We start from the raw sequence: 15852 nt of genomic DNA on the forward strand, positions 1-15852 counted from the left end.
ATTACTTCATATAGTTACAACAAACAATAATTTACAGGACAAGTCAACCTATGAAAAACACGTGCAAGTCAATGAGTTGTTCTTCAGCACTTTGAGTTTTTGATTTCAGGGAGATCAATTCAGACAGTTTCCAGTATTTTAGCAATATATTCCATGAGCAAGGAGCAGAGTACACAAATGCCCTCTGACCCAGCTCTGTACGGGCGAACGGGACAAAAAGGAACAAATGCTCATTCGATCGCAGACAATAAGAACCAACACTTCTTCTTGTTATTAAACTACAGATACAGGAAGGCAGTAGCCCAAGTATGGCCTTGTAAATGAAGGTGTACCAGTGTCCCAGCCTCCTAGTGGACAGGGCAGGCCAGCCCACTCTGGAATACAAGTCATAATGATGTGTCATGGTTTTAGAATTAGTAATAAACCTCAGAGAAGCAGGATAGACTGGGCTAATCATTTGAAGATACTTGGACGATGCGTTCATATAAAGTACATCTTCATAATCTAACACTGATAAAAAAATTTAAAAAAAGTGGCAGTGACAAGGCACTTTTTTACATCAAAAGAAAAACACAACTTATTTTGAAAGTAAAAGCCCAGTTTAACCTTTAACTTCTTTACCAGGTTTTCAATGTGGGGCCTGAAAGTGAGGGAGGCATCAATCAAGACGCCAAGATACTCATACACATGAACCACTTCTGTGACGTTTCCCTCAAAAGTAGACACTACTGGGATAGTTTCAGGCCACTTCTTAGAGTTTGAGAATAGCATCATCTTAGTCTTTTCAGTATTGAGGAGTCTTCTTTCCAGTAGTGGAGTCTTGTGGGCTGAGCATGCTCAAAGGCCAGGGTGGTGGAGTGCATTGCCTCTTGTCCTTTGTGTCACAGCTGTACCTGCTGCCTTCAAGTCTTTCTGGAGCTCTTTTCTAGCAGTCCTAGACTCAGTGGTTACTCCTCTAATTTCCCTTCTGACAACCTGATCAGAGATCTTGTGCTCCTATGAATGGCTAGTTGAGCCACTTACAGAAAATGCCCCCCATGGTGCTTACTGGAAGATTCAGAAGTTGTGAAATATGTCTGTAGCCAAATCCATGTTCATGTTTTGCAGCAATCTGGTTGCGAAGGTCTTGAGAGAGTTCTTTGCTTTTACCCATCATTAAATGATTCTTGTGTGGCACCTTGGTAACAAAAAAAAAACTTTTATGGCCCATCAGTACACTTTAACCCAAATTACATTAATTAGCACAAATTAGAGGTAGAATTGCCTCCTAATTAGTTATGGTTTTCATCTGGTTCCTTGCCTTTCTTTGCTGTATTGTACTGCTTTTTCTTTGTGTGTTCAACACTTTTTTCCTGTTTCATTCCAATTTATTGTACATAACTTAATTACCCCGCCCCCCTGAAGGGGAGTCAAAGGGTTTTATTTTTGGTTCAGTTTGTTGGTTTGTTGGGTTGTTAACACTCTAGCTGAATTGGCTGAATTCACACCAATTTTTTTTTTTTTATAGATAGGGGTTATAGATTACCAATGACCCAGAACAGATCTGATTACATTTTGGGAAAAGCAAGTCAACGTTCACATTTTTAGGAACTTTTAAAGTCTTTTTTCCCATTTAGATGTGGTTATATTTTGGGAAAAGTTGGTCGAAGTAAAAAATTTTTTTTTTTTCCCCCATTTACTTATAATGGCCGACATTCCACATGTCTGTAGCAGCAAAGCTACTGGTTGAATTCATACCAAATTGGGTTTATAGATTGCCAGTGACCCAGAATACCAGAATAGATGTGATCATATTTTGGGGAAAAGTAGGTCAAAGTTCAATTCTTTAATTTTTAAACTCTTTTTTTTTTCCTATTTACTTATAATGGGCGAAATTTCAAATGTCTGTAAAAACATCAATTTTGTTTCAATTTACTTCAAACTTGGCACATATATAGAGGCAATTGATAAGCTGACATCACCAGATGCATAGACATGGTGACAGCTGGATCAATGCCAAAATAAGCTACAATACGTGCGAGGGGCGGGGTTTGTTGTGCCTAGAACCACTTGTTTAAATATGAGCTTTAATGTTTCGATTTTTTGTGTGGATTTTTTGAGTTAATACCAAAGTCTAGTGAAAATTTAAAATGAATAGGCTCTTTGGAAATACATTTACAGGAAAAAAATGTTGATGTGTTCAATACTTCTCCCACTGTATTCACCATTTCTAGTACAACATATGTATTGTGTATTGTCCCAGTTAAATGCACAAACAATAAAGAAATGGAGCAAAATGCCATCATTGTTCTGTACCTCTAAGATTCATAGTTGATTATTTTTCACTGAATGAGGTTGAAATTTGAACTAAAGATCCATAATACTGAGGATAATTTACAAAATGGACTGACCCATAAGGTATGGTCCTGTTGGTGCTTCATGCTGTGGTCAGGATCAGTCAGCTGTCTGGATCTGCTGCTGATTTTCCATGACAGATGGAAACTCTTCCTTCATGAAAGCCTTTACCAGCACCCCCTTTAAGAGCACAGGGGGGTTTAATTTGGGTCTCATAAACACAGATAAGAATAGATGTCCTTAGTTCTTACAGATAGCAAGTTTTCAGAGCAGATGAAGACCCAGACGTGAATTGTCCAGAATAGGGAGTCAACGAAAGTCCAGGATCTTCTGCTGAGGTTGTGTTACTGGAACGATTAGTGGACTGTTTTTATTCTTTGTGTGGTTTTGTCCACAGTGGTTTTAACCCTGTTAGAGTCATTCTGAACCGCCTTCACCCGCTGTTTTTATAAGAACTTTGGTTTTATCTTTTATCTAATTTTTGACAAGATGAAAAAAAACACAAAAGAGAAAACACATAAGACAGAAAAGATGCTACAGACGCAGCAAGAGAAAAATGAATGCAAAAGGCAAGACAAAAACAACATAAAAGATGAAAAAAGCATATGGTAAAACACATGGCAAGACATAAATGATGTAACAAGAGAAAAACTATGCATTTGTGTGTGATTGGTCGATTCTTAACAGGGCCCTGTTCCAAGACATAGGTTTAACAAATTCTGACTTCAACCCTGAGCTCTGAGTTACTGAACCCTAAAATGTGAAACTCTTAGTATTCAGTTTCAGAGCAGCTGATCTGAGGTAGTTCAGTCAATGCAGAGTATGTTAATTGTGAATTCAGTGTGTCTCTGGTGAGTGAGAAAATTATCCATTATCAATGGAGCTAAGAGACAATGAGTCTGTTTACATGACCAAACAAATCTGATAACTGGAGTAATCAGATAATTGTAAAAATCAGATCTGATACGTTTACATGCACTTAAGAAATGCAATAATCGTAAACCCTGGTTTAGATGCTCCAGTCCATAATTGGATTTCTTTCGGAGTACATACGTACATAATTACATTCTGTAATTTCCCAGTTTGGGATAAATAAAGTACGTACATCCATCTATCCATCTATCTATAATGATTCAATTCAATTTTATTTGTAGAGCCCAATATCATCACAAGGTCACCTCACAGGGTTTTACAGAATTTGTTCAATTGATAAAAAACACAATGAAAATAAGTAAACAGTTGAAAAATGATGGCAGACTCAAACTTCCTGTTATCGTCTTTCCCTCATGTTTGACTTCATAACTGTGTGTTTATCTGATTTCTCGTAATCCGATTACTGCTGTTATCTGATAAAGCACATCAGATTATGCTGTTTACATGATCACTTGAATAATCTGGTAACTCCAGAAATCAGATAATGATTGGTATATTAATATGCATGTAAATGGGCTCAATGAATCACCATGGCAATGGGTAGAGCCACCATTTCAGTTTAGTGAAACTTGAAATACATGTATGTGTTTGTAGACTATTTGTGCATTCATGGAAAAAAAACTAGCAGCTGTAAAGGTGAAACCTTAGTCTAGTTTTTTTTTTTTTTTAAATCCACATATTGATTAATGACTTATTTAAGGCTAGTCATTCCTTAAACTTTAACCACAGTTTTACAAAATGGAACAGACAAATTATTATATAGTCCAATAAGAGGAGATGGGGGAGAGGAGGTTGACAGCCAAGCTGTCCTCCATGATGGACAAAGACTCCCACCCCCTCCAACACACACTCACTGCACTAAGGAGCTCCATTAGTGACAGGATGAGACACCCAAAGTGTGTGAAGAACAGGTATCTCAGATCTGTCCTTCCTGCACCTATCAGGCTCCACAACACAAACTGCTCCAAATAATTCTGTGCAATAAACTGTATCCCTATCCAACCTGTGGCATGATCAGCATGTACACAGCTGTACACTGTATATATAACTTTTTTGATTTTTGATTTGTCTTTATTTTTGACTTTGCACTTCTTTTGCTCTTGTACTTTTGCAGGTGTAAACCTGGAATTTCCCCTTGTGGGACTAATAAAGGCATATCTTAAGAACCAAATCTAGGATGAATCATCAGCATTTTCTTCTACTCACTAGAGTGAGTAGAAACACTTTTTGATCTGCTGAAAAGTGAAGGCCCTCTCCATTTGCTAAACTGAGTGTATGGAAAATGGATTAATCCATGCTTTAATTGCACAGTCATATTGTCTATATAAATGACAAAATGAAGCAGTCAGTCACAGAGCCCCATCCAGATGGCAGGAGGGAGGGCTTTTTAAAGATAACCTGCCAATAGCAGGTTGGGTTTATGGAGTTAAGTTGTCACAGAGATAAAATGAACTTGCTTTTTCAAACATTATCCCAGGGTTAATAAACTGACTTTGGACTAAACTGGATTTGTTGTTGAATCTTACGAGGTGTTTCATGTGTTTCTGTTCTTGTGTTTGTGTCCGCTTGAATATTACCCAGGTAGTTCTTGCTGTTGTCTGTGACTCTGATGTGAGTGGCTCCAGCTGGGATCATGGCCACTTCGTTGTATCCAAAAGGTCCACCTGTCCAACACAAACTCACAGTAAGAGGACACTTCTACGTGTTCATATTTTATTTATTCAGCTACATCACAAGATCAAACTCAAGACTTTACAGCAAAGCAACATAATTTAAACAAAGCCTTGTTTTGATCCACTGCTTTTTGTGCTGTTAGTATAAACTTAATATTTTTTCTGCCTGTTTCAAAGTAAAAGTCCACAGTGGACGTTAATTTCTCAACATGTCGTATGTCACTGCTTGCACGTCACTATAATGTAAAGCCAATCAAATAATAACACTTCAGATGCAGAAATGCTGAAAATAAGTCAATTATTAGAATTAGATTAAATTAAGTGAACATTATTTACCTTTAGCTTTGGTCTGTCTTTGTTCATGTCAATATTGGTCTTGGTTGTTATTAGAGACCCAAGAAACCATATTACAATTTTGCATTTCTTGCATCATGAGTCAAAATGTCTGTCATGAACAACGTTTGTGTAAGTCACAGTGGCTTTGATCTTTGGTCACCAAAATCTAATCTGCAGAAAGACCTCAACCTGTCTCACTGGCGTCCTACAGTAGTATCTGAACCAATCATTTAGCTGCTATCCTGCACAGGATTGATAACTAAAAAAATGTCAAAGCTGTAAGGTCAGACTCTGACAAGGAGAGTAACTGGTTCCAAGGCTGCACAGTTGTTAAAAACAAAGCCAGTGCAGTATTCCATGTAGTAACATATGACCTGAGCTGTTGATCAGGGAGCTGACAGGTAGAATCCAAGGTCACATTTTCACATCTAACTTTTTGGTCTGGACTTACAGATTTCCCAACATGGATTTCCAGACTATTTCCAGGTGTATTTCCAGTCTTAAGTCTACCCAAAAGAGGAGGATTTGCTCTGGATCAAACTGAACCATGGTTTGGCTCATGTACGATATGAAAACACTTTGTGGATGGGTCAAACTTTCAGACCAAGCACAAGAAATTATGCAATGTTATCGTTGCAAAAAAAAAAAAAAAAAAAAAAAACAGTTTAGAAGAAGTTAAAAATTAAGTGAATTAACAACATGTCGACATCAGATGCTGCCACATGGCTGATGACAACAGGACATGTTCATTTGATCCCAAAATTGCATTATGACAACAAAATTAATCTAAGTAAGTATTTACTTACTTACTTAAAATTAATCTAATCAAATGCAAACCGTTGGTCAGCATCTTCTGGCTCATGTAGCATTATTTCAAAAGTCATTGTTTGTCAAAGTGAAGGTCTGACATTTACTTGTGCAGCTCTTCGTGCATACATTTCACTACTGTTTCCATCTAATATGTTATTAGTGTTTGTTTTATGTATATATGTATGTATGTATATATGTAAGTACGTAACTTTTTTTGGAATACATTAATCAATTAATTAATTTTATTAATTCAGGTAATGTCACAATCACTTTGTCAAACACACATAACCATTATTATTTACAACATCTGTTTACATTCACTTCAACTACATTTGTCTTCTTATCCAGACAATAACAAAAACAATGTAAGAGATGTTGAAGAAATCCCTCAAATCTGTCCCAAAGTATTCTGGGGTGTGGTTTATGGAATACCAGTATACAGTGGGCTTACAGGCACAAAGTGGAGGTCTGGGGGTGGGAGCCGAACCTAAACCTCCACCACGTGGTACCGACTCGACTTGACTCGACTCTGCCTTTTTGCGTTTCCGTAAACTAAAAGAACCTGGAATCTGGTATGCGGTAAAATTTTTCTAGTACTTGCTTGGCCGAGGTTCCAAAATGGGTGAAGAGATACTAAAATATGAAGCGTAAACACTGCAGACCACTGATTGGTCAGAGAGCTGTCTCTGTGTCATTGTGTCAACAATGCACAACACGTCATTTTTTAAAAAACAGATTCGGAAGTTTACAGTAAATATACTGGTAGGCTAATCCAGGATGGCAGCCAGCAAAAATACACCATGGTTGGTCGAGGAGGTTCAGACATTTCTGTCCTTGGTGGCCGATGAAAAGATTTAGCGTGAGCTTGACGGGATAACATGCAATGAGTGACTTTATCAGTAACTCTCTTAGCAGATGTCACGGAAGCAGCGTCGCTATAACGACCAGGTAAGTTGGTAGTATCCTGTAATGGAAACCGTCTCCAGGAATAGTACCTGGTACCCAAGTCGAGTCGAGTTGGTTCCACATAGTGGAAGTGAGGCAAAAGGTGGGTTAGGGTGTCAGGACCCACAGCAAACGGTTTGAATACCAAGGCAGGGTCCATTTTGAAAGAGCTGAACTTAGACAGAATGGCAGACGGTCTGAAGGCTGGTATCAAGCAAATCAGCAGGAGGCCATTGTCACAGATCTATACCAATAAATGAAGCGATTTGATCAAAGGGCTGTGGGTTTTTTGTTATTCTTCTTCAAAGATGAAATAAGAGGAAATTCCAAAGAAAAAGACTCTCTCCTTAAGTGAGAGAGTAGAAATCCTGCAAAGTGATCTCCAGTGTTTTATGTTGCTGTTTTTCTTTCTGTAGCAGGCATGTGGCGTCGAGCCAGAGTCATTTGTAAACTCAACTTCAACCAGAAGAACTTTGTGTTCTTCCTGAAAACTTAACAGCTGTAATTTTGGAGGAACTGATATTTGCTGAATTCCCGCTGGAAGGCAGCCAGGTGGTGGAGTTTTTACCAGAACAGTGAGTGTGTTTGATGTACAGTTTATCAGAGAACAATGAGTTCTTCACTGAGCCTCCATGACTAACACCAAAGGGGAAAAAAACAAGGTCTGAAGCAGATTCCTCTTGGACATGATCATACACCATGTGTTTGTTTCCTACCTGCCTCCAGTGTGTTGCTCTGATATACACTCTTGTGGTGCAGACAGGTGGTGTTTTGTCCACCACACACCATACAGGCGTCTTCCTGTTGCTCCGAACCCAAAATGGAGTCACAACCTGGTTTCTGCAACACATACAGGTTTGTCTCAGGATCTTGGATTCATCATGGACACATCAGCAGGCCTGTTTCTATTGCAACTATTCACATTTACAGTTATATGTACATGAACTTTAATTACCTCTAAATCAAAATGTCATAGTAAATGATAAAGTGGGAAATACTGTAGTGAGGGTATCTGTAAAAAGACCATGAAGTTAACTGGTATGGTGAACAGGGTTTTGTTCACTGATTAATCTTTTCTGTATTTTGACTTTTTTTTTTTAAACCTCAACTTATCCTTATTTTTCTAATGTAGTACTGTCTTTACTACTACTTGTCCCACTTACCTTAACAAGATTTTCCGAATCCAAAAGACATTTCTGAGAATGATTACCGTAGATAAGAAATGTGATTCACTGACCCTTTGTTTCAGAAAACACTAACTTCTGTCAGTTTATAAACTGAATGTGTATTTACTAGGGCTGTCAAAATTAACACATTAACGTGGATGAATCCATCATCATGATTAATCTGCTTAAGATTTTAACTCCATTAACCCATCTGCAGCAGAATGACTCTGAATGTCTCCATAAACATAAACAGCCGTTGGTCCTCTGGATGGAAATAGGAACAGTTGGCTAACATAAACTATTATGCACACTCTGCAGAAGGGAGTGTTCTTTTCACCAAAGCACTTCCAGCTGAAAATACCATATTAACGCAAAGTCATTGATTCTGCTAGCACTTCAGCTAACACATTGCCCAGCTTGCGACAAACACATTAAGTGCATATATATTCCTTTCTTTCTTGAGTCTGTTTGCTCATACAAAAAATGTGATTAATATAGATAAAAAATAAATGATATTTAATTGTGATTAACCAAAATTAATCCACAGCAACCCTGTGATAAATCCGATTAAAAACGTTAATATTTCACAGCACTAATATTTACAAATGAAATGAAGTCAATCAGCTTATTTATTTTATCTTGCATTTTCCATACAGTGCCAACTACTTCTTTATCACACATCTGAATGAGAACTGAAAAGGCAAAATTCCAAATATGATGACATGACACTTGTCAGTTTCAGAGTAATGGTTACCAGTGTGCTGTCTCTCCTCTTTGTTTTGTCTCTTTGTGTAAACTTTTGGTTGACATTTAGTTTAGTGAGCACCAGAATGAGGCCTCTGAGGGACCCAGCTTGACTCTGTAAATTCTGAAAGGTCAGGCTTTATTATTTGACAGTCCTGTTTCTGAATAGACTACAGCAAAGACCTTCTTTACCCAGCCTTCATTTGCCATTCTGCACAGTAAACCAATCAAGTAGGAGGTTCCCTGGAGCCAAAACCCATAATCATCCTGAGAGTCCCTAAAAACACAGAAACACTAAGAGCATCTGTGAGTGCAACAGGAAATGAATCCTCTGTGACAAGAGCCATACTCTGAGTGAACACCTCATAAAGGTCACAGGGAAAAAAAAAAACTGCAAACATTATTAAACCACATACCATACTTTCCAGGCTAAAAGCCGCACCTGAACATAAGTCGCACCTGACTATAAGCCACAAGTGTCCACGATGTAACATGAGATATTTACACAGAAAGATGGTAGACAGAAAGATTATCTAAATATTTATTTCCATGCCTTCACTCGGTAAACAGATGCCCGAGCCACCTCAGCTGGCCCCTCTCAATGTGGAGGAGCAGTGGCTCTACTCCAAGCTCCTCCCTGGTGACTGACCTCCTCTCCCTATCCCTCAGGGTGCAGAGAAAATTCATTTCAACCACTTGTTTCCGGGATCTTGTCCTTTCAGTCATGACCCAAAGTTCATGACCATAGGTGAAAGTAGGAACATGGATTGATCGGTAAATCGAGAGTTTCGCCTTTCGGCTCAGCTCCTTCTTCACCACAACCGACCGATACAGCGACTACATCACTGCAGACGCTGCACCGATTCGTCTGTCAATCTCACGCTCCATCCTTCCCTCACTCGTGAACAAGACCCCAAGACACTTTAACTCCTCCACTTGGGGCAAAGACTCCCCACTGACCCGGAGAGGGCAAACCACCTTTTTCCAGTCGAGGACTATGGCCTCGGATTTGGAGGTGCTGATCCTCATCCCACTTGCTTCACGCTTGGCTGCAAACTGCACCAGTGCACACTGAAGGTCCAGGTTCGATGAGGCCAACAGGACAATGTCATCTGCAAAAAGCAGAGATGAAATCCTGTGGTCCCCAAACCCGACCCCCTCCAGCCCCTGGCTGCACCTAGAAATTCTGTCCATAAAACTTACGAACAGAACCAGTGACAAAGGGCAGCCCTGCCGGAGTCCGACATGCACCTGGAACAGGTCTGACTTACTGCCAGCAATGCAAACCAGGCTCCTGCTTCGGTCATACAAGGACCGGACTGCTCTTAGAAGAGGACCCCGGACCCCATACTCCCAAAGCACCCCCCACAGGATACCACAAGGGACACGGTCGAATGCCTTCTTAAAATCCACAAATCACATGTAGACTGCTTGGACGAACTCCCATCAACCCTTGAGCACCCGATGGAGAGTGTAGAGCTGGTCCAGTGTTCCGCGACCGGGATAAAAACTGCATTGTTCCTCCTGGATCCGAGGTTCGACTATCTGTCGGATCCTCCTCTCCACTACCCTGGAATAGAATTTCCCTGGGAGGCTGAGGAGTGTGATTCCCCTGTGGTTGGAGAACATCCTCCGGTCCCCCTTCTTAAAGAGGGGGACCACCACCCCGGTCTGCCAATCCAGAGGTACTGTCCCCGACTGCCATGCAATGTTACAGAGACGTGTCAACCAAGACCATCCTGCACATCCAGAGACTGAATCTCATCCACCCCCGGTGCCCTGCCACTGAGGAGCTTGCCAACCACCTCGGTGACTTCAGCTTGGGTGATGGACGAGTCCACCTCTGAGACCTCAGCCTCTGCCTCCTCCATGGGAGACGTGGCAGTGGGACTGAGGAGATCCTCGAAGTATTCCTTCCACCATCCGACAACATCCCCAGTCGAGGTCAGCAGCTCCCCACATCTACTGTAAACAGTGTTGGTGGTGCACTGTTTTCCCCTCCTCAGGCGCCGGACGGTTTGTCAGAATTTCCTCGAGGCCGACCGATAGTCCTCCTCCATGGCCTCCCCGAACTCCACCCAGACCCTAGGTTTTGCCTCCACGGGCTGCAGCACACCTGGCCTGCCAGTACCCATCAGCTGATGGTATATTTAATGCCTTAGAAATTCTTTTGTACCTTTCTCCTGACTGATACCTTTAAACAATGAGATCCCACTGATGCTTTGGAAGCTCTCTGCAGACCATGACTTGTACTATAAGATGTGACTATATAAATGTCAGGAAAACCCTACTAGAACAGTCCAGCTTTATTCGGGGTTAATCAGAGCCACTTAAAATGATGGCAGGTGTGTGCTGACTACCATTTAACATAAGTTTAAATGTGATTGGTTAATTCTGAACACAGCCACGCCCCCTGTTATAAGAGGATGTGCACACTTGTGCAACCACAATATCTCAGTTGTTTATTTTTACTTCCCCTCCCTAAAAGATTTCAGTTTGTTTTTCAGTTGAGTTGTACAGGTAATAGGTTCCATTAACGGTGGAAAAAGTTTTGAAATGATTTATCTTGGTTTAATCTTTTTTACATCACAAAAACCTGGCATTTTAACAAGGGTGTGTAGACTTTTTATATCCACTGTACATGTATACATACATACTGAGTGACGTGCAGTGAGCTTCATGGCTGGTGAGGCACTGACTTTTTTGTCAGATCTACAAATATATGAACCCGAAAGAGCATCTTATTCACCATTTGATTGGCAACAGTGAACAGGTTATGTTTCATGTCTCATATCAGCATTCTTTACACATACATATGTGACAGATATTTCATTTGAGGTCAAAATCAAATTTTTGATCAAATTACGCTGGATATGTAATCTTCCATTTTGAGATGAACCCATAAAGACCGAAAGATCCACTGGCAACCATAATCATTCACTGATGTAAAAAGTTAAATAACTGTTGATCCACTAATCCTATCAAAACATAAATAATCAGTGCAAAATGCAGTTTGTCATCTTTTCACAGTCATCAGATATGACCCATTTGGAAACACCGTCATCTTCTACAACATTGATTCACCTGTAAAACCCATGGAGTTTGATAAATGACAGTGGAAGGAGACATTTGTTCTATGTTCAGTTAATTCTACTGAAAAAGTTACTTTTTCTTCTGTTTTCTCTGTTTTTGGAATAATAATCCTCAACTTTAATTAGAGCTTCTATGAACATCTACATGATCAATGGATTAAATAGAGGAAAACACCTGATTGTCACTGAAAAATGCAAAATACAGAACATAGGGTAATATTAGAATAAAAGTTGATAAACCACCTAATTAAGAATAAAGAATTTGGGAACTGCCACAAAAGTAACACAGGGTCTTTATGGGTTAAGGTGGGGCAAGAAGGAAAAATAAATGAATTGTTGCACTTGACTCAAGCAGTAGCGAGAAGAACCTGTGGACTCAGCAGCGCCCTCTGCCATGAGGCAGGAGTACTGGCTGCCTCACAGAGGGCCTTTTTTTACATGGTTTTAAGATTGATCTGATAGACTGAACAAGTTATAAATATGCATTTTATACATTATCCAGACTATGGAAGGTCAGGGCGTAGAATCAAAGTGTTTGAAAGCATTTTATTGGCGATATACAGAGAGACAGCTACACACTCTAATAGCATGGGATCTAAATGATTGGAATCACACAGAAAATAGAACAGATCAGTGGACAAAGATCTAAATTTATTTCATCATTATTTTTTTTCTCTCTCTCTCTCTCAAAAGTGCATTGTGGGAATGGGAATTACGTGCATATATTAAACAAATATATTAAACAAACCCAAAAAGGCATAAGGTGAAACAGGCCAAAACTTACAAGGAGACGATGTAATACATTGAAAACAAATTTAAAGACTACAACTGACCATTACACTATAAAATGTATAAAACATTGTACCTGCACCAATTAATAAGCCAAACTAAATTATCAATCCATCATTAAAGGTGGGGTATGAGATCTTAGAAAAATGGTTTGAGCAAGCTACATTTTGAAAATACTCAATTCAAAATCCAAATCCCTTTCTTCAGACTTCCCCCCGAAGCCACACCCCCAGAGTACTGGCACGCGTAATGCTTGACAAGTGTTGCACAGCAACAATTTGCCCAGCTCCAGTCCCCGTCTCCGGCCCCGATCCATGCATATCTCATTCAGTCTCCTCCAACACCTCCACTCTTACAAAACAGCCACAGTTCATAACTATCTGACAAACATTACATTTTCTAGTGATTTACGTTAGTGATAAAACAGTTTGAACTTTCCATCCTAATATAGCTAATATAGCCAAGCTCTGGCTTTGTTCCTGTACAAGTGCTTCAAACCTCTGAGAATGCACGATTCATGCACGACGAGGGGTACGAACAGGGGGGGAGGGACAAATGACAGTTGAGTTTGATAGACATATCACCATTCAATCATTTCGATTGGGCGCTCAAAATGATTGGATGGTGTTTTTTCAGTCCTGTCCATTCCACAGGAGACTAAATTTTTTTTATTTTTGTGTTAGAGCATTTAATTAATTGGTTGTAATCGGGGTGTGAAAGGGATTTTAAGTAATATAGTAAAAAATACTCCAGGAAAACATCTTGCACCCCACCTTAAGGTGAATCATGTGACCCAGTTTTATGAGGCTCAGTGATGTTTCTTAGGCTGTTTTCAGTCAAAGGATGCAGATACTGTTTTTAGATTCATCCAGTGCTGCTGTCAGTCAAGATGTGTTAAATCACAGACTGCTCCTTTAAAAACCAGTGATAACCGTCAGATGAACACTCACCAGACAGCGTCCGTTGACACAAATGGTTCCAGGCTCTTTATCACAAGATGTTCCATCCAGAACGCGACCAAAGTTGTAGTAGAAGTTGTGACCCAAAGCCAGACAGCTGAGCTCACAGGGGTTTGAACCTGAGGGGGACCAGGTTTAGATCAGATGCACCCAGGCAGGTTCATCTTACTGATGGTTATGACAATTTTCTGTATCCACAGCCAGTAATTAAAAATAGAACTGGCTTATACTCCACTCATATTTCTAACATGAGAAGAGATGTGCTTCACTGACCTCCATGAAACGTGGTCCACCTGTATGAGTTTCCAGCCACCAGAGGTCGGTCATTGAAGGCAGCACACTGCATCTCTCTGAAATCTTCTGAACCTGATGGACACTCCTGATAAGACACACAATAACATATAATTAACAATAATCCCTGATAAAGCTTTACTTTTTTTGCAGTGTAAGCCATTTCTTGACAGAACTGAACTGAAAAGGCTTTCATCTTCTGAGAAGGTGCAGCAGAGGAAGCCAGAGGATTCATGACCATGAACTTACCATGCTGCACACGCTCAGTAACATGTCTGAACATGCTGTCACCACTTTGGGCTTTTGCTTTAATCCGTTTGGACCACAGTGCCTGTTTTCCATCCCCACCCACAAACCACAGCTGACCTTACAGATGAAATCCCAGAGGTAAGTGCAGCACGACACAGGTTAATGAGTGAGCAAAACTGGAAGTCCCACCCCTAAAGTATTCACCTGAACTCACCTGTATGAGCTACTGCTGCACACACATCACACCAACCATTGTCTTACAGTCACTTCGTACAATGAAAACCCAAACTTACCTTGTTGTTACAGATCTTGTATTGTCGCAGATCTCCAGCACACAGCCCACCCATCAGATTCCTGAGGCACAGAAATACCAGAATGAGTTATACTTTACATGAACACATCAATGAACATTGACTATTAACTACCTGTTGATTAACAGTTAAGCCATGGATCTGACAATAATATACTAAAGTGTTAATTATTTATTATTACTACATATTTAATAGTTTAATAAAGAGATTAACACAAATAACTATGGTAGTTAGCATTAAATAACGTGTATCAAAATTATGTAGTAACGATTCATATCACCTTATTCATCCATTAATTCCTTCCTTCATTCATTCATTAAACAGAGCTGTGGGAAGGCTGACACCTATCCCACTTACCACCGGGTGAAGCTGGGGTACACCCTGGATGTGTCACCAGTTAAGCTGACACATTCAGATGAACAACCATTCACTCTCTCATTCACACCTATGGAAAGCATTAAGTAATAGTTAAGTAATGTGTATGATAATAATTTACTGATGTGTTGTCCACTAATTATTTCTACTTGAAATGGTGTAACACTTAAGCTAACATTAAAAAGTACATCAAAAAAATTATTACCTAACCTAGTTAATATAGTAACAAGATTTAGGTTACTGCTGAAAATTGATTTTTGATATTTTTAAGGATTTATGCGTTAATTAAAGCATGGTGGATTGCCGTAATGTGGGACATTTTTTGTACTTTGGACTTCTGTAGTATATTACAGTTAAGCCAACATGGTAATGTAATAATATGTAATGTAAAGCTTAAGTGTCCCACATTACGCAGTGTCACACCTTTGACAATTCACCCTACTAATATTAATACTAGGGCTGTTACATGTTAACGTGGATGAATCCATCATCATGATTAATCTGATTAAAAATTTTAATGCAATTAACTCATCTGCAGCGCAGAATGACTCTGAACGTCTCTGACAACGCATTTCGGGCAGTTTGTCTAAGTAGAGTTACTGTTGCACATGTGCAAAAGGTCAGTTAATCCAGTAGTGACAGACAGCAGAACCAACCCATAAAGATGGAAGACACTAAACAGCACGTTGGCCCTCTGGATGAAAATATGAGGACAAAAAAAACAGAGGGACAGAACAGTTGTTTCAAGTTGTTTAGTTGAAACTGTTGGAGGTGATTAATAAACACATTAAGTGCAAATATAGTTTCTTCTTTCTTGAGTCTGTTTGCTCATGCAAAATGAAACA

General features: G+C 39.6%; 1 protein-coding gene across 2 annotated transcripts in view; it reads right to left on the reverse strand.

The window, feature by feature from the left end:
* adamtsl5 (ADAMTS like 5) overlaps positions 1 to 15852 on the reverse strand; it is an 82905-nt gene that overhangs the window by 23164 nt on the left and 43889 nt on the right. For both annotated transcript variants that reach the window (XR_003937915.1, XM_030160230.1), the window contains exons 4-8: positions 14615 to 14675; positions 14055 to 14160; positions 13773 to 13900; positions 7748 to 7871; positions 4845 to 4931 (exon numbers count right to left, since the gene is read on the reverse strand). Coding sequence is in view for 1 of the 2 variants with exons in the window: in XM_030160230.1 (XP_030016090.1) it covers positions 4845 to 4931; positions 7748 to 7871; positions 13773 to 13900; positions 14055 to 14160; positions 14615 to 14675 (506 nt within the window). In the remaining variant the exon portion in view is untranslated. The remainder of the gene's footprint in view (positions 1 to 4844; positions 4932 to 7747; positions 7872 to 13772; positions 13901 to 14054; positions 14161 to 14614; positions 14676 to 15852) is intronic.

Source organism: Sphaeramia orbicularis, chromosome 3 (genome assembly GCF_902148855.1).
Source record: "Sphaeramia orbicularis chromosome 3, fSphaOr1.1, whole genome shotgun sequence".
NCBI classification, from domain to species: domain Eukaryota; kingdom Metazoa; phylum Chordata; class Actinopteri; order Kurtiformes; family Apogonidae; genus Sphaeramia; species Sphaeramia orbicularis.